This window comes from Lepidochelys olivacea (genome assembly GCF_965140295.1).
Source record: "Lepidochelys olivacea isolate rLepOli2 genome assembly, chromosome: 5".
In the NCBI taxonomy this organism is placed as follows: Eukaryota; Metazoa; Chordata; order Testudines; family Cheloniidae; genus Lepidochelys; species Lepidochelys olivacea.
Genome location: NC_140415.1, coordinates 133,152,284 through 133,179,557, shown reverse-complemented (window position 1 = coordinate 133,179,557; position 27,274 = coordinate 133,152,284). Strand labels below are relative to the sequence as shown.

At 50.7% G+C, this 27,274-nt stretch overlaps 2 protein-coding genes across 5 annotated transcripts in view; one reads left to right on the top strand and one right to left on the bottom strand.

Moving 5' to 3' along the window:
* ABCA1 (ATP binding cassette subfamily A member 1) overlaps positions 1-6,050 on the top strand; it is a 136,631-nt gene extending 130,581 nt beyond the window's left edge. For all 3 annotated transcript variants that reach the window (XM_084628773.1, XM_084628775.1, XM_084628774.1), the window contains exons 47-50: positions 465-568; positions 768-860; positions 1,080-1,323; positions 2,783-6,050. In XM_084628773.1, coding sequence (XP_084484899.1) covers positions 465-568; positions 768-860; positions 1,080-1,323; positions 2,783-2,923 — 582 coding nt within the window. In that variant the 3' untranslated portion in view covers positions 2,924-6,050. The remainder of the gene's footprint in view (positions 1-464; positions 569-767; positions 861-1,079; positions 1,324-2,782) is intronic.
* Positions 6,051-7,242: 1,192 nt separating this feature from the next.
* On the bottom strand, positions 7,243-21,927 carry NIPSNAP3A (nipsnap homolog 3A). Of its 2 annotated transcripts, none has more exons than XM_084628776.1 (6): positions 21,631-21,927; positions 15,820-16,027; positions 11,303-11,464; positions 9,488-9,637; positions 8,341-8,427; positions 7,243-8,234 (listed from the first exon to the last, which is right to left on the bottom strand). In XM_084628776.1, exons 1-6 carry the CDS (start codon positions 21,688-21,690, stop codon positions 8,158-8,160), a joined length of 744 nt encoding a protein of 247 aa, XP_084484902.1. In that variant the 5' UTR covers positions 21,691-21,927; the 3' UTR covers positions 7,243-8,157. The 2 variants fall into 2 exon arrangements, with proteins under 2 accessions (XP_084484902.1, XP_084484903.1); XM_084628777.1 differs by lacking the exon at positions 21,631-21,927 and adding an exon at positions 17,952-18,300.
* Positions 21,928-27,274: the final 5,347 nt, after the last annotated feature.

Below are 27,274 nucleotides of genomic sequence, written 5' to 3'. Positions count from 1 at the left end.
ATGTGTAAACAGTTTGCAAAAAAAAACAGATAAGAAAGCAACGGTTTTATCTTTCCTTTTGTGAATTCTTGAAAGACAACTACTAAAATCCATAGTATGTGATCAGTGAGAGCTACGCATTCTATTTAAACTAGAGCTCATTAATTTTTTCCAATTTTGAAACTGATGATCAAATTTAGTAATTAGAGAAAAAAAATTAACGATGTTCACAAAATTTGTTCCCCAAATTTTGACCAACTGATCAAATTTTTACTAAGTTAACATTTCTGGGAAAAAATCATACTTTAAGTTTTGAAAAGGGGAAAAGTTTCCATGAAACTTTTTCTTCTTTTAAACTTTTCCAGTAGAAATCATTTGGATGGGTGTGGTTTTCACTCTTCACAGTTACACTATTTCATATACTATGACAATATTTATCAGTAGCATGTTATAGTAGAAAATGGTTTATTAAATGTAATTTTCAGGATGAGCCAACCACAGGAATGGATCCCAAAGCACGCCGTTTCTTATGGAACTGTGCTCTGAGCATCATCAAGGAGGGGAGATCAGTGGTGCTTACATCTCACAGGCATGTAGTGTTCATTATAGTTGGGTATATACTTCATTGTATTTCTCCAGTCTGATTTAATTGGGGGTGGATTTTGAAATCGAAACGTTCAGCTCACCTGTTTTGTTTCTGTTAACGCAGGTTGGTGCTACATGGTGGTGGTGAGTTCAGAAAATGCAGCCTTTTTGCAGGGCTAATGTTTTTTCATTTGCCCCCATAGCATGGAAGAATGCGAAGCCCTGTGCACTCGAATGGCAATAATGGTCAACGGGCGGTTCAGGTGTCTTGGCAGTGTCCAGCATCTGAAGAACAGGTGAGCGCTTTCAATTTGCTCAGGCCACAGAATGGTCAGTGGGCCTGCATTTTTAGGGCTGCCCATCCCAGTTCAATCTGAGCTGCTGGGATATTGACATGAGTGATTTTTCTCCTTCTTCAGTTCTTCTTACGTGGCTTTCTTGTTACTCTTTAAGCTACAAGAAAGGACACCCCTTTTTCAAAGCACCTAAATTCCTCTGCGTGCTGTTGTTTGCAGGTTTGGAGATGGTTATACAATAGTAGTGCGAATAGCGGGGGCAAACCCTAACCTGAAGCCCGTTCAGGAATTCTTTGGGCTTGCCTTTCCTGGCAGCGTCCTGAAGGAGAAGCATCGGAACATGCTGCAGTACCAGCTTCCATCCTCACCATCCTCTCTGGCCAGGATATTTAGCGTCCTCTCCCAGAACAAAAAAAGACTCCACATAGAAGACTACTCCGTTTCTCAGACTACACTTGATCAAGTAAGTTTCTAGTGCATTGTGAGCCGAATTCTCCTCTCCTCACATGGCTGGGAAACCCTGAGTAACTTCACGGACGTCATTGGCCCTCCAGCGTGTGACTGGGAGCAGAGCTGGGCCATTTGTCTTCAGCTGAGTATTTCCTACATGGAGATGGTAACACATCAATGAATTTCACCTTTGTAGCAAGGCAAATGGGTTACTTATGTGGGGCCTAGTGCATAGGGCACTCAGGGGACCTGGGTTCTAGTCCCAACTCTGCAACTAGCTTGGGCGTCACTTTACCTTTCTGGGCCTCAGTTTCCCTATTCATAAAATGCGGATAATGCTACTGACCTCCTTTTCTACAACACTTTTAGATCTGTTAATGAAAAGGACTACATAAGAGCTAGGTATTATCTTCATTATCGTAATTGGCTTATTCACTGCATCTTTTTCTCCCTATTCTGAATCAAACATGCAGGCTAAATGCGACATAAAAGCTAAGAGAAACACATTTGAGGGAGGAATTATAGTCTTGCAATTGTACAGAACTGGCTGTTAGGATACCTGGTTTCTGTTCCCTGTTCCACAGATTTCCTGTGTGACTGTGGGTAAAGTCATTAACCCGATGTGTGTGTATGTTTCTTCATCTGTAAAATGGGGTTCAGAATGCCTGCTTACCTTGCAGTGGTCTTGTGAGGCGAAATTCATGTGTATAAAAGCCTTTGAAATCCTCAGATGAGAGGCACCATAGTAGTGCAAGGTAATACTTGACAGTGCAAGGTATATAGCACGCAGTAAACACCTGTGGTATTTATAAATGCAAGGTACACAGCACTGTAAAAATACATGGCACCTTCCAGGAGACTTCAAAAGGCAGGGCCTTTGCTTCCAAGAGTTTATAATCTAGCACAGGCACTGTGCAGTATGAAGGGAGGAAAAGGAATGGCACTGCCATTGCTGAAGAGATCTGTGTTGAAAGGGTTTGAGGAGGATGCTCGGCACAGAGGTCCCACTCTGGGGATAGTGGAAAAGGAGGCCGAAAGCAAGAGTGATCGGAAGCAAAGGGTGAGAGACGAAGGATGCAGAGGAAGGTAGGACGACATGAGGGTTATAAGCAGGAAGAAATTGATGAATAGGATGTTGAGCTCAAAGCAGTGAGCAGCGAAGCCAGTGCAATGAAGAGGGGTGCTGTAGCCAGAACAGCTGATAAGGCAGCTGAGGCCTTTGGACAATGCTGCTTACTGTGTGGCAGATTTTTTATTTTTCCACCTGGGCTTTTCTTCTGTAACTCTTATTTTAATTGACAAGAAGTAGATACTGGACTTAATCCTACTGCCACTGAAGCCAGTGGGAAATTTGTCATTGATTTCCATAGGGAGCAGGGTTGAATCCATGTTAAACAAACAGTTCATAGAGGAAAATATCCTGCACTAAGCAGAACCAAAGTGACTAAAGACACGACCCTTTTCTCTTGTAGGTGTTTGTAAACTTTGCCAAGGACCAAAGCGATGATGACCACACAAAGGACATGTCATTGCACAAAAACCAGACTGTTGTGGACATTGCAATCCTTACTTCCTTTCTGCGAGATGAGAAGGTGAAAGAAAGTTGCGTGTGAGCTACCATAGGCAAGGACATGGTGTTGAGCAGAAGGAGGAGACAGCGCACCTTCCTTTGCATGGAATGGGATATTCCCAAAGGCGAAAGCTAGAGGATACAGAGGGAAAGATGTGAACTGGACACTCTACTGATAACCATTCAATGCAATGCAATTCAATGCAATGAAAACAAAATTCCATTACAGAGGCAGTGCCTCTTGGGAGTCATTGCCTTGTTGTACTGTTCTCAAGTGACTGACTTGAATCTAGTTCATTACAGTATAACTCTGTGAAACTGTAGTATGGAACCCATTGGACACTGTGGGCTTTCAGCCATACTGTATTTTGTTCCTACATCATATACTTTTCCTAGGGTTGCAACAATCGTTCATTGAGGAATCATGGCCAGTGCTTATTTATTGATATTTTAAAGGTGTGCACGTTCATACTCTTTAACTTTTTTCATATTGGGAGTGGAATTTCCCTGGTGCTACATGCATTGCCGGCAATGAATGCACCGAAACAGTAAGTGCCAACCAGTTACCAAAAGGCACAGTGTTGTGGCCTTATTTTGTGTGTGGAGGGGGGGGAACCACTTGACCAGCTACTCTGTAAAGATCTTTATAGACTGGTGGAGGTCAATGGGTAATAATCCTAAACCACGACGCATACTGTGTATAGATGGTATGCAGAGATTTGATAACCTGTCTCATCATCCGCTGCAGGGGTAGCAGTGTGCACAACTGTGAACCTTGCAAATGTATGGGACTGTCCCACTAGCATTGAGACCAATCACCTGCTTCCTAACTAGCCTTTCTGTAGTTAAGTACTTTGCTGCTCCTCTTGAGGTACCACAGTAGTGCCACTTGGAAGGCTGCACAAGGACTGCGTAGAGAGCAGTGGATGAGAAGCAGAACTAGTGATCAGACTAGAGCAGCAAACTCAGTGGTTGCATATGCTGCTAATGCCCAGAGTACATTACAAAACACAAGACAGTCATTCTGCTACGTAGTGTCTTGAATTCCCGTTTCAAGGCAGCAGAAAGGTAACCAGCATCTGAAATTCTCTATTGCTTAGCTCAAATGTGGTGTCATTTCTGGCTTTGTCACTTAAACTGAAAACCTGATGAGATGTAGATTTTTTTTCAGTAGTATTATTTATGTCCTTAAAAAGGTAGCATAGTTAGGGTATGGAAATGCTTCAATTTGTTATAGGCATGTTGTTAAACAGGATCTATGCAACTCCCACTAGCACTGGCTTCAGCTCCAAAAATTTGCCTGAAACTCTCCTACATGGAAATTGAGGTAGGGTTAGATTAATGTGATGTAGTTTCAGTTATTAGGTGAACCCTAATTGCAGAATTTACTTTTGTTCGTGTGGGAAACCACCTCATTCAAGTTCCCCTTGGGAACAACACCACAGTGACAGCTATCAGTCATCTAAATTTCAAAACTTTACCAAAAAATGTTTATCATGGTGAGACTTACTGACACACTCTCTCGTCTGGCTGTGCCTTGGGAGCACATCTGCACAAATGTGTTCCTCAGGTACCTTGGCCGTGCTTCAATACTTAAACCTGTGATAAAATAGCCCCTTGCTGATGCTGGGTCTAACTCTAAGCACATGAGCAGCCCCACTGACTTCAACAGGGCTACTTGTGCTTTACGTCCCTTGCTGAACCTGTGCCTCTAAAATGTATTTATTACCTCTTGATGCTCCTCCATCATGACTTGATTTTTTTCAGTAAATGCCCTGAAGTCTTACACTAATAAATATGGAAAGTGCCATGAACTGAAATCATCACTTTAGCAGCATTAGGCAATGTGATGGTAATTTATATACTTCCAGGCATCGATAAATTCAGCATTTTATTAAATGAAGCACTGTGCAAAGGGTTAAGTCTACCAGTACTCACTGTATTCCTGCATTGGAATAAAGCAAACCAAGCTACAGCTCAGCTGAAGTGCCTTTGACATTCTGTATTCATAATTTAATCCACAGAATACAGTTGTAGAGGGGAAAGGACAGAAGAAGGGGTTAGTATACCTCATTTCTTAAAGCATAATCTGTATTGTACTTACAAGAACTCAATCAGACACTTCCCTACAGTATCCTCAGCGAGTTATTAATATAAATTAACAGTATACATTATATTTTCAAGAGCAGAGCTGTTATAAATATTGGGCCCAATCCTGCAGCTGTAACTCATACGATACTAAGGGCTGAAGGATCTGGGCTACGGTGTGATTTTCAGAGTCAGCGAACACACTGAACATTTAGTACCTCTGAAAACCAACACCACAAGTGGCACTAATTCACAATATCAACAGAAAGATTACAGCAATAGACTCAATCCTGCAATGCACAGAACTACCAGTCAGTATAGTACGAATGTGGGGTGTGCAAGTTTGAGCCCACTGCAATGGAGTTTATTTTAAACCATACAGATGGTTGCAGTTTTTTGATGGATGATTTCATTTGCAGTGCATAGACAGTGTACATATTTCTCCTAACCCTGCCAAAGAAGAAAGCCTTGAAGATTCCTAATGCACAATCTGGCTTCTATGATAAAAAGAAAGTTACCCTAGATGTTGAAGGTAACAGGAATATTTCACAACTCTTCAGTCCCTGGAGAAATCTCAGATCTTGTACATTTTTTTAATCTGTATGGAATCCAGCCTGTGCCATACAGTTCTCTCATACTGCTCTCTCACTCGATGAAATGATTTCCAACGACTTTTCTGCCCTTGTAGTTGGATGTCAGGCAAAATTATCCTAGTGCCACACATGTTACAATTGTGAACCACTCTGATAACAGAACTGCATTGAGGGCATTTATGTATTTGAAACAATGTTACCACTTACTGTATGCTATTAAATTGTTGCAACCCTTTTTGTAGTATATTTGTATTTCAATAAGGACTATACATGTTATTTTTCCCAAGATAAAGTGCTTCTCCCCTTCCTCATACCCCCGCCACCCTGCCCCCCAAAAATACTGTTGGTCCTTCATTCCAAGCACTTTATGCTGTCTGTAATGGGATCTATTTTTGCACTGGAATATCTATTAACTTTGCAAAATCTAGAGATTTCACAACAAAACTTTTAAGTTAAATCTTTCAATGGACATTTTCATTAAAAATAAATATATATATATATATATTTGTATTTGCCAATAACTGTTTGTGAAGTATTAGGCATTTTAATTGCCTTGTATTAAGTCAAAAATAAAGCTGTAACAGCACTGTTCGACAAAATTTGCTGTTCTGCATTTACTGCTTAGAAGGGTGCTATTCATCTGTGACAAGCAGGAGGACCTTATGTTTGGCTTGTGATGTGAACTTCCGCACAAAGTGGAAAATTGTTTTACACCTTTCCCCATGAACTGAATGGTTTTAGTCCTTTAATGCAAACAATATTAATGTAAGTTTTACTTCTGCAGTCCAGTATGGTGGAGGGTAAATTTCAGTGTCATAGAATACCAGGGTTGGAAGGGACCTCAGGAGGTCATCTAGTCCAACCCCCTGCTCAAAGCAGGACCAAGCCCCAATTTTTGCTCCAGATCCCTAAATGGCCCCCTCAAGGATTGAACTCACAACCCTGGGTTTAACAGGCCAATGCTCAAACCACTGAGCTATCCCTCCCCCTCTGCCACATAACATCTGGTTATTAAAACTTAGTCCAGGTTAAGGTCAGAGATATTCAAATTTGATAGTAGTAGCGTAATCAAATCAGATTCAAGTTGAAGACCTAATCTAGCGCTTTGATTTTTTTTTTTTTTTTTTTAAGATAGGAAGAACTGATCTCTAAAGAAGTCAGTCTCCACTGAGTCTGACCTTGGTCCTATCATCCTGAGGATAGTGCCCGTGTCCTCTGTAATGCAGTGAACAGCTAAGGGGGGCTATTAGAGTTGGCAACTTCAATTAGAGCCTATCTGCACTGCATACACTTGCCCATGGGATGCGACTTAACATTTGTAAAGACAGTATTTTTCCCATTTATATTTGCTTTTATTTTAAAACTAGGCTTTAGTTGTAAGTCTTTACACACAAGTTGACTTATTCAGTGTATGAAGTAACTGAATTAACATCTTGGGGCAATGCTTTGTAAACTAGACCAAGATTTGATTTTTAGTCCCAGACGGATGGGCAACATGCACTGACACACTCAGTGACTCCTTCCAGCAAGTTAAGGGGAAAGATTACTGGCTCTAAAGGAACTATTATCTCGGCTGCTGGAACCAACATGTAGAACCTTCAGAATGCTGCATTTATAGAAGTATTATAGCCTCTTGGTTGGAAGAACAGGAAGAGTTTTAGGCATGTAATATAGCTATATAGAAGATGCAAAACAATAATCAATGCTTTTATTAGGCTTTAAGCTTTACAGTCTAGCAAAGCTTTCTTCAAAAGTATAGGCATATGTACTTTAGTGGACAGTTAATCTGATACACAATCCACAAAGAAACTCTCAGAATTAATCAGTTCATTCATAATCCATTTCAGCACAATAAACAAATATTTGCATGGAGAGGTGATCCATGTAACTTACTGTTCAGTCGTAACTGAATAAAGGGGTGTAGACCCACAATAGAAAGTATTTAAGTAAATCGCAATACAGTACTTCAAGTAAAAAAGGTGCTCCTGATACTTAAGCGGAGTTCCCTATATCACCACTTGAACAATTTTACTGCAACATTTCTCATACCTAATTCCAACCTCATTGCAACCTTATTAAAAATAATAAATACAAGCAGACACATCCGTGAGATGTATGGTCAGCATGCAAAACCTAGGCTAGGATTCCTGCTTCTTAGGGCAACAAGTAGTAACTGGGAAGATGTGACCTTTTCAGGAGGTAGCAAAGTACATTATACAGATAACAGCTCTCTAATCTCCCTTGCACTGGCACAGTTGTGAGCTTTGGCAAGGGCCTTGTACCTTTTTGTACCAGTTATAGAATACTTCTGTATGGATGCATCTTCAAGTGGCAATAAGATGAGAAATTCATGGCTAATATGAAGCGTTTGCAGAGTTCATGGCATGGTGGACAGGCCTTGAATTCTTATTGTGGCATAGAGTGCAGAGGACTACGGCTAAGATTAAGCATGTGGATTCAGGTTTTATCCACATACTGTAAACTGAAGAATATTTGGCTAGATTATATTGGTATTGAGAGAGACCCATATGACAGTTCAGGATAAAAATGCTGTATGAAAGTTGTGTTGTCTGCCATTACATCAGTTGGTAGAAAACTATTTCAATGGTGAACAAGGCATAGGAATCAGGAGCATATTTTGCTGGGACTCCAGGAATCTAACACTCTCCCGCACTGAAATTAAATACACAGAATTAGGTAAATCAAGACAGCATTCTTAAATCAATTGTATTCTGAATTTTCAGTACACATGCTGAAAAGACAGAGCCTTCTTGCTTACCAGCTGCTACCACCCTAGCATCCTCATGGGCATAATGCCTCCCTGCTGCACGATTGTCAGGGTTCTCATTCCACCAGAGCACATGAACTGTGAAAACAAAAGCAAAACAAATTGAAGAGTGAGACCATAGCTAAATTACAGTATGAAATATCCTACAGGTCCTTTGCTCTGTTCTGAAATCCTCCACCCAGAAGCAGCAATTCATCAGACAACTACATTCTAAGACATTCCTTCTGCAGAGCTTTCCTTACACTGATTTTTAACACTGCATTTTCTAACCCTTTTAAGCCACAACTCTAGTTTCAGTAAACTGTCTTTAGACCCCATGTCAAGCTGAATTCAGGGAGACAGTGAACATGATTTCAGGGAAAAAGAAATACACAACTGTCTACCTAGTCAGAGCCAGTATGTCCATATGCAGCATCCATGATACTAATGGGGCTATCCTGGTGCATGTGTGCTCTTCCATGCACTTACAGTGACATCAGAACTAGTGCCAAGATGCTGCTCCTTTTCCCCTGGCAAGAGGGAGTAATTTGGCCATATTTGAGAGGGGAAGAGATCCATAAGCAAGCATGAGGCAGACTTATTTATAAATTTAAATCCTTTCAATGATTTCAGGGCTTGCTTATCAGCAAGATGTGTATATATGGAGTTTCAATTCCCCACAGGGCTTGTGCTGGCACTGGTTCGTAGCAGGCTTACAGGGAGAGGGAGAGCTCAGTGGTTTGAGCATTAGCCTGCTAAACCCAGGGTTGTCAGTTCAATCCTTGAGGGGGCAAAAATCTGTTGGATGATTTAACTGGGGATTGGTCCTGCTTTGAGCAGGGGGTTGGACTAGATGACCTCCTGAGGTCCCTTCCAACCCTGAGATTCTATGAGACAAGCACCCCATCATCATCATACCAGTGCTCGGTACTAGCATTATGGATGCAGACTCTGGGCAAGTAAAGTTATGGTGACAGAAATGATAAGACATCACAGTTTTTGATTAGCTAAAGCCATACAAGAGGCCCAGGATCCAAAATGCAGCCTCCAAAGTTGTAGTTACATTAATCAGGAGTCTGAACACTCTCATGAGTATTGCTGATTTGCACCTTTGCCCCTCTGTGCCCATGACTGTACTGGAAACTGACTAGTATTGTACCTCTGTTAAGTAATCCATATTCTGTGTGGAAAACACCAATCAGCTTCGTGTAGCCTGTATTGAGATGAGCATTGATTGCAGCTCTGAACGCTTGGCCCCACAGAGCTGGCCCACCAGGCTTCATCTGAAAAGTAACCATCTCATACACCCCTGATGGAAAAAGAATACAGCAGTACAAACCACAAAATGTCAAATTAATCGTCTGATTCTCTAAAAGGTATAAAAATTTTACAAGCCATCCTCACATTTATTGTGATTCAGTTAAAGCAGTAAACTTTCAACTCTTTGGGGTTAATAGACCAAAACATTGCTCCAAATGGTCCCAAGATCCATCATGTCACACAGGAATACAGGTCACAGAAAAGAAATCAACAAAATCTCTTGAGTCTACAGAAAGATGAACAATCTGAACTAGCCCAGATCTTACTACCCTTTCTGAAACTGACAGTGTCCTTTGTGGTCAATATTATTTGTGACATCATAACCACTACATGAATCTTGGCAGCATCCATCACAGCAAGAGGTGTCCTAAGGCCAAAGCAGCAATCACTGACCAGACACCTGGGACAAACGTATCAGCTCTATCCTTCAAGGGTCTTTCCTGTTTGAGGAGGAACTACAGGAAGGGCAAGGTTTACAGATTGGACTCCAGGCTTGCTGAAAGACATGCCACCTTTAACATTGACATTCCAGGGATTAATCTGTACTGACACCAATGTAAATGTGATCTCAAACAAAAACTCTAATATAAATCAAGGTAAGTGCCACCAGGCAATATATCTTCCAATTTAATCCTCCAACTCTGGACAGCATATACATTTTAGCTCCATTCTACACATAAGTGGAAGGCAACAAATTGACATTTTTAAAAAATCTGTTACCTGCTTACTTTTAACAGGAAGTTAGCCAGGGTTTATCTACCTGTTAACTAAAACTAAATAAAAGGCCCAGAATCCAAAACTCACTAATGTAGAACAAAGGTTCTTTTTTATATATACAGATATACACACAAATACCACAGATTAAATCTCCACCATTTCCAAATAGTTGAGAAAATTCCATGTAATAAACAATATGAGGTTTGGATGGCTTGATAAATAGATGGATGAACAGTTAAAACTGGCAACACTGTTACTGAAGGATTAGAGAAGATGTAGATAGTAGATAGATAGGAAAATATTTGTGGCCAACATGCCTTATAAAAAACGCAATGAATTCTACATGAATGATGCATATTTACCTCATAGAAGGTTTTTAAAATCACGATTGTGACAAAACAAGAAAAAAAAAACATAGTTCCTAAACAGAGAGAAAAGTGAATGGATTTGTGAAAAATCTGAGTGTCATCTGCTAAACTGACCTTGTGCGTGAAATCACACTACAAATTGCAGCAATCTTATTTTCTTTTATACTGTAAAACATGAAATCTGTAAGCGAGAAGGGATACTGGATTGTCTTTTAATATCTCTAGAAAATGCATTCCCATACATTAAGCAAAGAAGCAAGTTAAGAGAAAAATATTCAGAGCATTGCTGTAGGGGGAATAGATTGCTCATCTTAGCTGTTCATCCATCCAACTTTCCAATTCATTCCCAACCATACTGCACAGGGCTTTAGCCACCACTCATGAAAGTGCAAGTTCACACACACACAAACGTATGCTGTGCCCTACCCTAACCTACATATTCCTGTAAAAGAAAGTCACTGTTGAACTTTTCCCTAGACTTTTACACATTTGGTTAAAACATTAAGCTATTTCTTATTATTGAATCCACATTGATAGCTTTAATCAATACAAAGACAGATAAAGCTCACCCCCTTCCTTTGAAGGCTTCCCAATCTCACACCAAGGTACCAGGTAAACGATTTCATTGTTTTGTTTATTCAAGAAGGGCAGAACTGGAGAGATGAATTTTCCTTGCCATTCTTTATCATTGGCTACTGCTTTCCGGACTTCTGCTCTATGGGCAAAGTTATCTACCAGAAAGGGAAAGACATTAAAATTCTATATTCAGCTCTGTCAGACTGGATTCAATTAAAATAAATGTATTATGAGGAGACAAACTATTCACAGAATCACAGAATATTAGAGTTGGAAGAGACCGCAGGTCATCTAGTCCAACCCCCTGTTCAAAGCAGGACCTACAAGCAGCTTTGTCAAGTCGGGCCTTAAAAACCTCTAAGGATGGAGATTCCACCACCTCCCTCTGTAACCCATTCCAGTGCTTCACCACCCTCATAGTGAAATAGTTTTTCCTAATATCCAGCCTAGACCTCCCCCACTGCATCTTAAGACCATTGTTCCTTATTCTGTCACCTGCCACCATGGAGAACATCCCATCTCCATCCTCTTTGGAACCCCCCATTCAGGTAGTTGAAGGCTGCTATCAAATCCCCCCTCACTCTTCTCTTCTGCAACCTAAATATGCCCAGTTCCCTCAGCCTCTCCTCATAAGTCATGTGCCCCAGCCCCATAATCATTTTCATTGCCCTCCACCGGACTCGCTCCAATTTGTCCACATTCTTTCTGTAGTGGGGGGCCCAAAACTGGATGCAATATTCCAGATGTGGCCTCACCAATGCTGAATAGAGGAGAATTATCACTTCCCTCTATCGGCTCGCAATGCTCCTATTAATGCAGCCCAATATGCTGTAAGCCTTCTTGGCAACAAGGGCACACTGCTGACTCATATCCAGCTTCTCGTCCTCTGTAATCCCTAGGTCCTTTTCTGCTGAACTGTTGCTTAGCCAGTCGTTTCCTAGACTGTAGCAGTGCATGGGATTCTTCTGTCCTAAGTGCAGGACGCTGCACTTGTCCTTGTTGAACCTCATCAGATTTCTTTTGGCCCAAACCTCCAATTTGCCTCAGTCACTCTGGACCCTATCCCTACCCTCCAGAGTATCCACCTCTCCCCATAGCTTAATGTCATCCGTGAACATTCAAAAGTTAAATTCAGGGTAATTTTTTTTAAAATGACAACGTAAGAACAGTTTAATTTTCTTCAGGAATATCCTCTTTTGCCCTCAGAGTTAATCTAACAATTTTCAGAACAAACCAATTTTCCAAGCAAAATTCCCATCAATATTAAAGCAGGGTTTTTTAATGAAAGCTGGTGGCCACAGTATCTCAGTATCAAGAAGTTGGCACTAAGTCTTTCATGTATACGCTTTCTAAACCTACTAGATATTTGGCTATTGGTACAAAATAAGAAGGGACAGGGAAATGGAAATAAGAAAATAAGTAGTGGCTTAGCCTTTTCCATAAACAGATTTGCTTTAGGCTTCTAATTTTAGGTTGAGTTTTTGCTCATATGAGAATATTTTTTATTAAGTCTCCCTTATGTAACATTAAGTATGCTTTGTTTGGCTATATGAAACACTACTAAACCATAAATCTTTCAGACAGCTTTTCAAACAAAGGAAAAGCATAAAATTTCTTGATTAAATTTGCCATTTTTAAGGGCTCAGTAACAATCCTAAATCCTGCTTGTTACCTTGAATAACTAGGATATATGAAAGTACACAGACGCGCACACAGAATTTTCAATAATTTAAGAAAAGAAAGCCACACAAATGAATAATGAGACATACCAGTATCTTGACATAAATACAGGGAATAACTAAGCAAATTAATTTTAATTAACAAAAAAGATGTAAAAACAAAGCTATCTAAGTGCATCAGAAAAAGACAGAGAATGATGTGTAGCCACACTGGAGCATGGTTAGAGAACAAATAAAGCAAGTAAAACAAAACAAAAACACACAAGCTTCATCCCAATTTTCCCTAATAAATTAGTTTCTCAGTGGTTTACCCTTCAAAAATGAATTTAAGTAATTAACTAAGTAAAAAGAGAAGCAATTGAACAGACAAGAAATTTGGAGAAATTAACGAAGATTAGAATTATGTGTTAATCATTGCTAAATCTGAATTCAAAATATTTTGCCCTACAGATGCTAGATCAATTAGTAGGTAAAAGGATATTCTAGACAGTTGCTCAGACTTCATGAGGCTCTATCAATGTAAAGGGGGGATCTGGGGAAAATTTAAAAAAGGATACTAATGCCCCAGAGTAGAAATAAATCCTAATCTACTATACGATACCTGAAGTCTTAACCCCTGCACCTGCACAAAACTGCAATGATTTCAGGGCTGCTATGTGTGGGTGCAAGGGTCCATCCACACAGCTCTCTTTGCAGGATTGGAGCTTTATTTGGTCCCGGAATATCCTCCAGTACGACAGTGACTCCAAGCACACAAGAAAACTGATTAAACATTATCTGAGCAAGAAAGGTGAGAGAGGAATCTAAAATATTGGACTGGCCACCTAAGAACTATACATATGCACACTTTAACCTGAAGAACGCAAACCTACTTCCACTGAAATCAATTTTAAAAATTCTCATTGATTTCAATAGCGCAGGATCAGGCCCTAAGTTTGAATGTGTACTGCAATTAAGAGTCTCAATTGCAATTCCTCCATTAACTATTTTAGAGTCCTGTAAGACAGTGTAGCATGGAGATATAAAAAATGCTTCACCTTAATTCTGCAAGTACAGTAGAACCTCAGAATTATGAACACCAGAGTTACGAACTGACCGGCCAACCACACACCTCATTTGGAACCGGAAGTACGCAATCTGTGGATGAGGGGAAAGCGGTGGACATGTTATTCCTTGACTTTAGCAAAGCTTTTGACACTGTCTCCCACACTATTCTTGCCAGCAAGTTAAAGAAGTACGGGCTGGATGAATGGACTCTAAGGTGGATAGAAAGCTGGCTAGATAATCAGGCTCAACGGGTAGTGATCAATGGCTCCATGTCTAGTTGGCAGCCAGTATCAAGCAGAGTGCCCCAAGGGTCGGTCCTAGGGCTGGTTTTGTTCAATATCTTCATTAGTGATCTGGAGGATGACATGGATTGCACCCTCAGCAAGTTTGCAAATGACACTACACTGGGAGGAGTGCTAGATACACTGGAGAATAGGGATAAGGTCCAGAGTGACCTAGACAAATTGAAGGATTGGGCCAAAAGAAATCTGATGAGGTTCAACAAGGATAAGTGCAGAGGATAAGACAGAAGAATCCCATGCACTGCTACAGATTAGGGACTGAGTGGCTACAGAAACGGACCTCGGGACTACAGTGGACATGAAGCTGGATATGAGTCAACAGTGTGCCCTTGTTGCCAAGAAGGCTTTGGGCTATATAAGTAGGAGCATTGCCAGCAGATCGAGGGATGTGATCATTCCCCTCTATTTGGCATTGGTGAGACCTCATCTGGAGTACCATGTTCAGTTTTGGGCCCCACATTACAAGAAGGATGTGGAAAAATTGGAAAACGTCCAGCCGAGGGCAACAAAAATGATTAGGGGGCTGGAGCACATGATTTATGAGGAGCAGCTGAGGGAAATGAGGTTATTTAGTCTGCAGAAGAGAAGAATGAGGGGGGATTTGATAGTTTCTTTCAACTACCTGAAAGGGGGTTCCAAAGAGGATTGATCTAGACTGTTCTTGGTGGTAGCAGACGACAGAACAAGGAGTAATGGACTCAAGTTGCAGTGGGGGAGGTTTAGGTTGGATATTAGGAAAAACTTTTTCACTAGGAGGGTGGTGAAGCACTGGAATGGGTTATCTAGGGAGGAAGTGGAATCTCCATCCTTAGAGGTTTTTAAGGTCAGGCTTGACAAAGTCCTGGCTAAGACGATTTATTTGGGATTGGTCCTGCTTTGAGCTGGGGGCTGGACTAGGTGACCTCCTGAAGTCCCTTCCAACCCTGATATTCTATGAATCAGGCAAGAGCAGAGACAAAAAAAAAAAAAAAAAAAGAAGCAAATACAGTACTGTGTTAAACGTAATCTACTAAAAAAAATAAAGGGAAAGTTAAAAAAAAAAGGTTTGACAAGATAAGGAAACTGTTTCTGTGCTGGTTTCATTTAAATTAACGTGGTTAAAACCAGCATTTTTCTTCTGCACAGTAAAGTTTCAAAGCTGTCAATTAAGTCAATGTTTAGTTGCAAACTTTTGAAAGAACCACCATAATGTTTTGTTCAGAGTTAAAGTGAGCTGTAGCTCACGAAACCTTATGCTCAAATAAATTTGTTAGTCTCTAAGGTGCCACAAGTACTCCTTTTCTTTTTGCGAACATTCAGAGTTACAAACAACCTCCATTCGAGGTGTTCGAAACTCTTGAGGCTCTACTGTATTTGTTTTCAGTTGTCAGTATAGGAGCTATTCTCTAATCCTTCATTTATAAGAGCCCAAGACAAACATCCTGTTTCATCTGTCTAAAGCACATGACACACAAGAGCAATATGAAGTGATGCTGCGCATACCAAACTTCCAAATATGGATGGCCTTATTCATGCCCCCAAACTCCGCAGTCCAGATTCCAACCATCTCTGAATGAGCTGTGCGCAGGTGGATGTGTTTATTGACCATTTCTACAAACTCCTTCATCTTTGATGGCTTAACATCATAGGTACGAATTTCATAAAACGTGCCATCACTTTGCCTGGGCCCTGTAGCCAAAGATGCGTGGACCTGAACAGAGAATGTTTAAAAAATAACTAAAGTTACTACTGGAGACATAAAACAATCTGCCAGTTCATTCTAGATTTCAGTGCATCTCATTTCTAGATAGAAGCTGGTAGCAATGCCTATAATTTAGCCTGCTTAATACTTTCCACTGTAAAGGATTCCTGACACCTTTTGAGCAGCTCTCTCACCTCCATTGTTTGCAGTAGCCCTTTAATACTTGGCAAGGGATAGCCCTCAGGCCATTGAGGTACCTTTTCTTTTTCCAATGAAATTCTGATCAGTTTTTGCCGAGATATTAACTGTTAAAAATCAGCAGTTCCCTTCTCTCATTTCCTCTCCTCAGGAAGTTTTTGGCAGGATATCAAAAATAATGACTAAACAGGAGCATTCTGAGGCCAGGCTGATGTTGCTACCAAAGCAAGAGCAGAACCAACACATAATGTACTGGGAACATCTGAGAGATGCCACAGCAGCTCCCACAGACCCAGCCCATAGCCGCAGTCACCTCTCTACTCCTAACATAAGAATAGTTATACTGGGTCAGACCAATGGTCCATTTAGCCTAGTATCCTGTCCTCTGATTGTGGTCAGTGCCAGATACTTCAGAGGGAATGAACAGGGCTATTATCGAGTGATCCATCCCCTGTCGTCTAGTCTCAGCTTCTGGCAGTCAAAGGTTAAGGGACACCCAGAGCATTGGGTTGAGCACCTGAGCATCTTGGCATTAAATTATCTTTTTCAAACTCAGTTATCATTTTAGCCTTCACAACATCCCTTGGTAACAAGTTCCATAGGTTGACAATGTGCTGTGTGATGAAGAACTTTCTTAAATACATCACTCCGCGGGAACCCCTGCTACACAAATACCTTAAAGTGCACTACATATGGTATAGATAGCCATTTAAATAAATTTTGGGGTATCCTAACTTTAGCCTTGATGGAGATATCCCTGGATTCCTTTCAGGTTCATTGTTTCTTAATGCAAGAAGATTGTCACAAAAATTTTAAACCTGCACATATTTTGAGTAACCACAATTGTGCAATGTGTTATCATTTACCCACTCAATGTCAAGCTTCAAAAGGACAAAAAAAATTCAAGGAGTACTTGTGGCACCTTAGAGACTAACCAATTTATTAGAGCATAAGCTTTCGTGAGCTTTCAATAAATTGGTTAGTCTCTAAGGTGCCACAAGTACTCCTTTTCTTTTTGCGAATACAGACTAACACGGCTGTTACTCTGAAAAAAAATTCAGAGAACCATAGAGGCAAATGGTGAATCAGTGTCAAGGTCACAGTTTCTGCCCTTCATATCCTTCATGAGTGCCAACAGCACATGTTCAGAGATTGTTCTGACATGCATTTCAAGGATTAAAGTCTGTATAATTGACTGGTTCCATAAGACACCAGTCACTGTTGCTTCATCTTTCCCCTTTCCACAAGAAGCTGCCCCAGGTCCCTGGAGGACTCCAAGGGCTCAGCTACATAACAAAATGTGGTTGTTTGAGAACATGATTGTGAGCAGTCAAGTGGATGACATTATGCCGACCAGAGTTTATTGCAGCTTACACTTACCTCCAAGTCATGGCTAGTATTGCGTCATCCAACTCAAATGTTTACGCACCATTATATTTTGCAATGTAGACAAGGCCTAAAAAGCACTAGTAAGTGCAGCACTAACCTGGATCAACTTCTGTGTGCAGAGGGCAATTGTTCAGAGTTTCCAATTTAAGAACAATGTCTTTAGAGGCGGTCACTGCATTGCTACAATGTGATGTTACAGTATCGTGTTGCAATGATGTATCAGTCCCAATAATATTGTGGGAACACCTTGAATATCAAAAGCCAGAGCCTGTTCGGTGCAAGTCAGAATGAGAGGGAACCTTGGGATACTGACATTTCAAGAAGTGAAAGCTTGCCACTGTGTTACCTGGCTGTCTGGACCGAGGAGAAGCTGAAGTTATCTTCAAAGTGAAGGTGTAAAACCCACAATGTGGCTGCCATTGCCACTCTTTGAGTTTGAATCTGTGCTTGCTTTAGAACAGAGATTTTTTTTTTCTTTCTTTTTTGACAGAGAGACCAAGTTTCTATTCATGGAAATCGTTGGAGCGAAACAGTGAAAATGCACCTAGCACATGTAAGTTACTGCAGGGAGCCAGAGCAGAAACGGGCTAACCCTTTCTGTATGTTCACAGACAAGTAAGAGGGGCTGTGCAGCGCTCACACAGGGTTGGTTTCATGAGTCACTAAGGACCAGGACAGTGACTCCTCCTTACTGTCTGCACTGCGCAGCAGCAACATGGTCTCCAGCCACCTGCAGGGGCAGCACCAACTCAACTCCCCGCTCCCTCCTGCTCCCCCTTCATGCCCCCAGGGGTTCCCTCCGCTCTCTTGCCCAGGCCCCCATAGTGCCATGCCACCACCCCTCTCCATGCCTCTATACAGCCTCACCCCTGATGCCCCCAGCCGCTTCCCCTAACTGCCATGCCCCTCCCCCACCCAGCTCCATGCCCCTTTACTGCCTTATTCCCACTCCCATGCCCCAGCGCCCCCATACCACCAAATCCCTCCCCCACCCAGCTCCATGCCCCTTTACTGCCTCCCCACTCCCATACCCCAGCACCCCCATACCACCAAATCCCTCCCCCACCCAGCTCCATGCCCCTTTACTGCCTCCCCACTCCCATACCCCAGCGCCCCCATACCACCAAATCCCTCCCCCACCCAGCTCCATGCCCCTTTACTGCCTCCCCCCTCCCATGCCCCAGCACCCCCATACCACCAAATCCCTCCCCCACCCAGCTCCATGCCCCTTTACTGCCTCCCCCCTCCCATGCCCCAGCACCCCCATACCACCAAATCCCTCCCCCACCCAGCTCCATGCCCCTTTACTGCCTCCCCCCTCCCATGCCCCAGCGCCCCCATACCACCAACCCCCTCCCCCACCCAGCTCCATGCCCCTTTACTGCCTCCCCCTCCCATGCCCCAGCGCCCCCATACCACCAAATCCCTCCCCCACCCAGCTCCATGCCCCTTTACTGCATCCCCCCTCCCATGCCCCAGCGCCCCCATACCACCAAATCCCTCCCCCACCCAGCTCCATGCCCCTTTACTGCCTCCCCCCTCCCATGCCCCAGCGCCCCCATACCACCAAATCCCTCCCCCACCCAGCTCCATGCCCCTTTACTGCCTTATTCCCACCCCATACCACCAAATCCCTCCCCCACCCAGCTCCATGCCCCTTTACTGCCTCCCCACTCCCATACCCCAGCGCCCCCATACCACCAAATCCCTCCCCCACCCAGCTCCATGCCCCTTTACTGCCTCCCCCCTCCCATGCCCCAGCACCCCCATACCACCAAATCCCTCCCCCACCCAGCTCCATGCCCCTTTACTGCCTCCCCCCTCCCATGCCCCAGCACCCCCATACCACCAAATCCCTCCCCCACCCAGCTCCATGCCCCTTTACTGCCTCCCCCCTCCCATGCCCCAGCGCCCCCATACCACCAACCCCCTCCCCCACCCAGCTCCATGCCCCTTTACTGCCTCCCCCTCCCATGCCCCAGCGCCCCCATACCACCAAATCCCTCCCCCACCCAGCTCCATGCCCCTTTACTGCATCCCCCCTCCCATGCCCCAGCGCCCCCATACCACCAAATCCCTCCCCCACCCAGCTCCATGCCCCTTTACTGCCTCCCCCCTCCCATGCCCCAGCGCCCCCATACCACCAAATCCCTCCCCCACCCAGCTCCATGCCCCTTTACTGCCTTATTCCCACCCCATACCACCAAATCCCTCCCCCACCCAGCTCCATGCCCCTTTACTGCCTCCCCCCTCCCATGCCCCAGCGCCCCCATACCACCAAATCCCTCCCCCACCCAGCTCCATGCCCCCCTTTACTGCCTCCCCCTCCCATGCCCCAGCACCCCCATACCACCAAATCCCTCCCCCACCCAGCTCCATGCCCCCCTTTACTGCTTCCCCCTCCCATGCCCCAGCGCCCCCATACCACCAAATCCCTCCCCCACCCAGCTCCATGCCCCCCTTTACTGCCTCCCCCTCCCATGCCCCAGCGCCCCCATACCACCAAATCCCTCCCCCACCCAGCTCCATGCCCCTTTACTGCCTCCCCCCTCCCATGCCCCAGCGCCCCCATACCACCAAATCCCTCCCCCACCCAGCTCCATGCCCCTTTACTGCCTCCCCCCTCCCATGCCCCAGCGCCCCCATACCACCAAATCCCTCCCCCACCCAGCTCAATGCCCCTTTACTGCCTTATTCCCACCCCATACCACCAACCCCCTCCCCCACCCAGCTCCATGCCCCTTTACTGCCTCCCCCCTCCCATGCCCCAGCACCCCCATACCACCAAATCCCTCCCCCACCCAGCTCCATGCCCCTTTACTGCCTCCCCACTCCCATGCCCCAGCACCCCCATACCACCAAATCCCTCCCCCACCCAGCTCCATGCCCCCCTTTACTGCCTCCCCCCTCCCATGCCCCAGCGCCCCCATACCACCAAATCCCTCCCCCACCCAGCTCCATGCCCCCCTTTACTGCCTCCCCCCTCCCATGCCCCAGCGCCCCCATACCACCAAATCCCTCCCCCACCCAGCTCCATGCCCCTTTACTGCCTCCCCCCTCCCATGCCCCAGCGCCCCCATACCACCAAATCCCTCCCCCACCCAGCTCCATGCCCCTTTACTGCCTCCCCCCTCCCATGCCCCAGCGCCCCCATACCACCAAATCCCTCCCCCACCCAGCTCCATGCCCCTTTACTGCCTCCCCCTCCCATGCCCCAGCGCCCCCATACCACCAAATCCCTCCCCCACCCAGCTCCATGCCCCTTTACTGCCTCCCCCTCCCATGCCCCAGCGCCCCCATACCACCAAATCCCTCCCCCACCCAGCTCCATGCCCCTTTACTGCCTCCCCCCTCCCATGCCCCAGCGCCCCCATACCACCAAATCCCTCCCCCACCCAGCTCCATGCCCCTTTACTGCCTCCCCCTCCCATGCCCCAGCGCCCCCATACCACCAAATCCCTCCCCCACCCAGCTCCATGCCCCTTTACTGCCTCCCCCTCCCATGCCCCAGCACCCCCATACCACCAAATCCCTCCCCCACCCAGCTCCATGCCCCTTTACTGCCTCCCCCTCCCATGCCCCAGCGCCCCCATACCACCAAATCCCTCCCCCACCCAGCTCCATGCCCCCCTTTACTGCCTCCCCCTCCCATGCCCCAGCGCCCCCATACCACCAAATCCCTCCCCCACCCAGCTCCATGCCCCTTTACTGCCTCCCCCTCCCATGCCCCAGCGCCCCCATACCACCAAATCCCTCCCCCACCCAGCTCCATGCCCCTTTACTGCCTCCCCCCTCCCATGCCCCAGCGCCCCCATACCACCAAATCCCTCCCCCACCCAGCTCCATGCCCCTTTACTGCCTCCCCCTCCCATGCCCCAGCCGCCCCTACACTGCCCCCCACCCCTCCCCACACCCTATGACTGACACACCCCTCTCTCCCTCCCTCCCCCGCGCCCCCATGACGCCACGCCCCCTCCCTTCGCCCTCCTCTGCCCCTCGCGAGGGGGGCCCCGCCCGGCCGTTACCTGGGGGCAGGCCCGGGCCCGGCGCGCGCCCCGCAGGAGCAGGGCTCGGAGGCCCAGCATGGCGGCGGGTCGGACGCCTGTGCGCGCGGACAGAGGCGCTGGGGGCCGCTCCCCGCGGAGCGCGAGCGCAATCGGCGTCGGCGCGTGCCCCTGCCCACGATCGACAGCCCCGCCCCGTCTCGCTCGGCCCCTCCCGCCGCACGAGGCTCCCAGCACGTTACGGTAGCTACGGAAACGGAAGAAGGAAAAAAATGCTCAGCGCGAAAGGGCCCTCGCGCAGCGCCTGGGCCTTCTCCAGGAGGAATGGGCAATACCACAGCGGCACGGGCGGGCTCTCTGCGCATGCGCTACACGCAGCCAATCCCGGCCGCAGGGCGTCGCCCGCGCAACGGGCCCTGGCGACAGCTGGGCCCCGTCCGAGTGTGGCGCTCGTGGCTCGGTGCCCCGCCCTGAGGAGTGGGGGGCCCCCTGCACCCCCACATTCCCCCGACTCCCCCCCACTGAGCCCCCCACAACAGCCACCCCCCTGCACCCCCACATTCCCCCGACTCCTCTCCGCTGAGCCCCCCACAACAGCCACCCCCCTGCACCCCCACATTCCCCCGACTCCTCTCCGCTGAGCCCCCCACAACAGCCACCCCCCTGCACCCCCACATTCCCCCGACTCCTCTCCACTGCCACGCCCCGCCCCCTGCGCCCCCACATTCCCCCGACTCCTCTCTGCTGCCACGCCCCGCCCCCTGCACCCCCACTGAGCCCCCCACAACAGCCACCCCCCTGCGCCCCCACATTCCCCCGACTCCTCTCCGCTGAGCCCCCCACAACAGCCACCCCCTGCGCCCCCACATTCCCCGGACTCCCCCCCACTGAGCCCCCCACAACAGCCACCCCCCTGCGCCCCCACATTCCCCGGACTCCCCCCCACTGAGCCCCCCACAACAGCCACCCCCCTGCGCCCCCACATTCCCCCGACTCCTCTCCACTGCCACGCCCCGCCCCCTGCACCCCCACTGAGCCCCCCACAACAGCCACCCCCCTGCACCCCCACATTCCCCCGACTCCTCTCCACTGCCACGCCCCGCCCCCTGCGCCCCCACATTCCCCCGACTCCTCTCCACTGCCACGCCCCGCCCCCTGCACCCCCACATTCCCCCGACTCCTCTCCGCTGCCACGCCCCGCCCCCTGCGCCCCCACTGAGCCCCCACAACAGACACCCCCTGCACCCCCAAATTCCCCCAACTCCTCTCCACTGCCACGCCACGCCCCCTGCGCCCCCACTGAGCCCCCCACAACAGCCACCCCCCTGCACCCCCACATTCCCCCGACTCCTCTCCGCTGCCACGCCCCGCCCCCTGCACCCCCACTGAGCCCCCCACAACAGCCACCCCCCTGCACTCCCACATTCCCCGGACTCCCCCCCACAACAGCCACCCCCTGCGCCCCCACATTCCCCCGACTCCTCTCCGCTGCCACGCCCCGCCCCCTGCACCCCCACTGAGCCCCCCACAACAGCCACCCCCTGCACCCCCACATTCCCCCGACTCCTCTCCGCTGCCACGCCCCGCCCCCTGTGCCCCCACTGAGCCCCCCACAACAGCCACCCCCCTGCACCCCCACATTCCCCCGACTCCTCTCCACTGCCACGCCCCACCCCCTGCGCCCCCACATTCCCCCGACTCCTCTCCGCTGCCACGCCCCGCCCCCTGCGCCCCCACTGAGCCCCCCACAACAGCCACCCCCCTGCACCCCCACATTCCCCCGACTCCTCTCCGCTGCCACGCCCCGCCCCCTGCGCCCCCACTGAGCCCCCCACAACAGCCACCCCCTGCACCCCCACATTCCCCCGACTCCTCTCCACTGCCACGCCCCGCCCCCTGCGCCCCCACATTCCCCCGACTCCTCTCCGCTGCCACGCCACGCCCCCTGCGCCCCCACTGAGCCCCCCACAACAGCCACCCCCCTGCACCCCCACATTCCCCCGACTCCTCTCCGCTGCCACGCCCCGCCCCCTGCACCCCCACTGAGCCCCCCACAACAGCCACCCCCCTGCGCCCCCACATTCCCCCGACTCCTCTCCGCTGCCACGCCCCGCCCCCTGCGCCCCCACTGAGCCCCCCTGCACCCCACCCCGCCACTGAGCCGCCCCACTGCCCCCTGCAAACCCAGCCCGCCCCCCCACTGAGCCCCCCTGCACCCCCACACTGTACCCCCCACTCCCTGAGCCCCCCACTACAGCCTGCCCACTGCCCCCTGCACCCCCACATGCCCCCGACTCCTCTCTGCTGCCACGCCCCGCCCCCTGCACCCCCACTGAGCCCCCCACAACAGCCACCCCCCTGCACCCCCACATTCCCCCGACTCCTCTCCGCTGCCACGCCCCGCCCCCTGCACCCCCACCCCTTACCCCCCCACTGAGCCCCCCACAACAGCCACCCTCCAAGACCCCACATACCCCCAACTCCTCTCTGCTGCCACGCCCTGCCCCCTGCACCCCCACTGAGCCCCCCACAACAGCCACCCCCTGCGCCCCCACATTCCCCCGACTCCTCTCCGCTGCCACGCCCCGCCCCCTGCGCCCCCACTGAGCCCCCCTGCATCCCACCCCGCCACTGAGCCGCCCCACTGCCCCCTGCAAACCCAGCCCGCCCCCCCACTGAGCCCCCCTGCACCCCCACACTGTACCCCCCACTCCCTGAGCCCCCCACTACAGCCTGCCCACTGCCCCCCTGCACCCCCACATGCCCCCGACTCCTCTCTGCTGCCACGCCCCGCCCCCTGCACCCCCACTGAGCCCCCCACAACAGCCACCCCCTGCACCCCCACATTCCCCCGACTCCCCCCCACTGAGCCCCCCACAACAGCCACCCCCTGCGCCCCCACATTCCCCCGACTCCTCTCCGCTGCCCCGCCCCCTGCACCCCACCCCGCCACTGAGCCGCCCCACTGCCCCCTGCAACCCCAGCCTGCCCCCCCACTGAGCCCCCTGCACCCCCACACTGTACCCCCCACTACAGCCTGCCCACTGCCCCCCTGAACCCCCACATGCCCCCGACTCCTCTCTGCTGCCACGCCCCGCCCCCTGCACCCCCACTGAGCCCCCCTGCACCCCACCCCGCCACTGAGCCCCCCCACTACAGCCTGCCCCCTGCACCCCACACCGCCACTGAGCCCCCGTGCACCCCCACACCGCACCCCCCACTCCCTGAGCCCCCCACTACAGCCTGCCCACCACCCCCCTGCGCCCCACCCCACACCCCCCACTGAGCCCCCGCACCCCCACACTCCCTGAGCCCCCCCACTACAGCCTGCCTCCTGCGCCCCCACATTCCCCCGACTCCTCTCTGCTGCCACGCCCCGCCCCCTGCACCCCACCCCACCACTGAGCCCCCCCACTACAGCCTGCCCACTGCCCCCCTGCACCCCCAGCCCGCCCCCCCACTGAGCCCCCCTGCACCCCCACACCACACCCCCCTCCCTGAGCCCCCACTACAGCCTGCCCACTGCCCCCCTGAACCCCCACATTCCCCCAACTCCTCTCCGCTGCCATGCCCCGCCCCCTGCACCCCCACTGAGCCCCCCTGCACCCCACCCCGCCACTGAGCCCCCTGCACCCCCACACCGCACCCCCCACTCCCTGAGCCGCCCCACTACAGCCTGCCCCCTGCACCCCCAGCCCGCCCCCCACTGAGCCCCCCACTACAGCCTGCCCACTGCCCCCCTGCACCCCCCACTGAGCCCCCCTGCACCCCCACACTCCCTGAGCCCCCCCACTACAGCCTGCCCACCGCCCCCCTGCACCCCACACCCCCCACTGAGCCCCCTGCACCCCTCCACTCCCTGAGCCTTCCCACTACAGCCTGCCCCCTGCACCCCCAGCCTGCCCCCCCACTGAGCCCCCCACTACAGCCTGCCTCCTGCGCCCCCACATTCCCCCAACTCCTCTCCGTTGCCACGCCACGCCCCCTGCACCCGCACCCCATCCCCCCACTGAGCCCTCTGCACCCCCCCACCACACCCCCCCACTCCCTGAGCCTTTCCACTTACAGCCTGCCCACCGGCCCCCTGCACCCCCAAATGCCCCTGACTCCTCTCCGCTGCCACGCCACGCCCCCTGCACCCCCAGCCTGCCCCCTGCACCCCCACCCCGCACCCCCCACTGAGCCCCCTCACTACAGCCTGTCCGCCGCCCCCCTGTGCCCCCACTGAGCCCTCCCCTACTGAGCCGCCCTGCACCCCCACCCCTTACCCCCCCACTGAGCCCCCCACAACAGCCACCCTCCAAGACCCCACATACCCCCAACTCCTCTCTGCTGCCACGCCCTGCCCCCTGCACTCCCACCCCACCCCCCCACTGAGCCCCCCCACTACAGCCTGTCCACCCCCCTGCACCCCTAGCCTGCCCCCCACTGCAGCCACGCCACCTGCACCCCCACATACCCCCGACTCCTCTCTGCTGCCACGCCCACCCCCTGCACCCCCACCCCGCCCCTCCACTGAGCCCCCCAGCTGCCCCCCTGCACCTCCCCACTCCCTGAGCCTTCCCACTACAGCCTGCCCACCGCGCCCCCTGCACCCCCACCCCGCACCCCCCCACTGAGCCCCCCTGCACCCCCACACTGCACCTCCCCTCACTAAGCCACCCCACTATAGCCTGCCCACCGCTCCCCCTGCGCCCCCACATTCCCCCGACAACTCCTGTCTGCTGCCACGCCCTGCCCCCACATCCCCACCCCGCACTCCCCATTGAGCCCCCCTGCACCCCCACACCGCAGCCCCCCACTTAGCCCCCCTGCACCCCCACACTGCACCTCCCCTCACTGAGCCCCCCACTACAGCCTGCCCACCGCCCCCTTGCGCCCCCACATTCCCCGACAACTCCTCTCCGCTGTGACGCCACGCCCCCTGAGCCCCCCTACTGAGCCTCCCTGCACCCTCCCACCGCCTCCCCTGCACCCGCACCCGCCACTGAGCCCCCCTGCACCCCCACCCCTTACCCCCCACTGAGCCCCCCCACTACAGCCTGCACACTGCCCCCCCTGCACCCCCACCCCGCACACCCCACTGAGCCCCCTGCACCCCCACCCCACAACCCCCCACTGAGCCCCTCCATCACCCCCTGCACCCCCATCCCACACCCCCCCACTCCTTGAACCCCCCACTACAGCCTGCCCACCGCCCCCCCTGCATCCCCACATCGCACCCCACATCCCCCACTGAGCCCCCCCACTACAGCCTGCCCACCGCCCCCCCTGCACCCTCACACCGCACCCCCCGCTCCCTGTGCCCTCCCACAACAGCCTGCCCACTGCCCCCAAACCCTGCCCGCTGCCCCACCATGCCCCCTGCACCCCCACCCCTCACCCCCGCACTCCCTGAGCCCTCCCACTACAGCCTGCACACCATCCCCCCGTGCACCCCCCCACCGCCCCCTCCCCCCCACCACACCCCCCTTCCCTGAGCCCTCCCACTGCAGCCTGCCCACCATCCCCAAACCCTGTCCACTTCCATACCCCGCCCACCCTGTACCCTGATACTACAGCCTGCCCACCTCCACACACCCCCACCACAGCCTGCCCAATGCCGTACCCCATATCCTGCACTTCCGCCCCCCCTCCCTGTACCCCCCGTGCCCTGCCACTACAG

What these genes read in the sequence shown, in the direction of transcription:
- NIPSNAP3A (XM_084628776.1), bottom strand. Translation starts at nt 21,690, where the DNA reads ATGCTGGGCCTCCGAGCCCTGCTCCTGCGGGGCGCGCGCCGGGCCCGG. An exon ending in ATATGGATTACTTAACAGAG is followed by an intron (nt 8,428 to 9,487) that starts GTACAATACTAG and finishes TTGTTTTCACAG; the next exon opens with TTCATGTGCTCTGGTGGAAT. An exon ending in TGCTAGGGTGGTAGCAGCTG is followed by an intron (nt 8,235 to 8,340) that starts GTAAGCAAGAAG and finishes ATTTAATTTCAG; the next exon opens with TGCGGGAGAGTGTTAGATTC.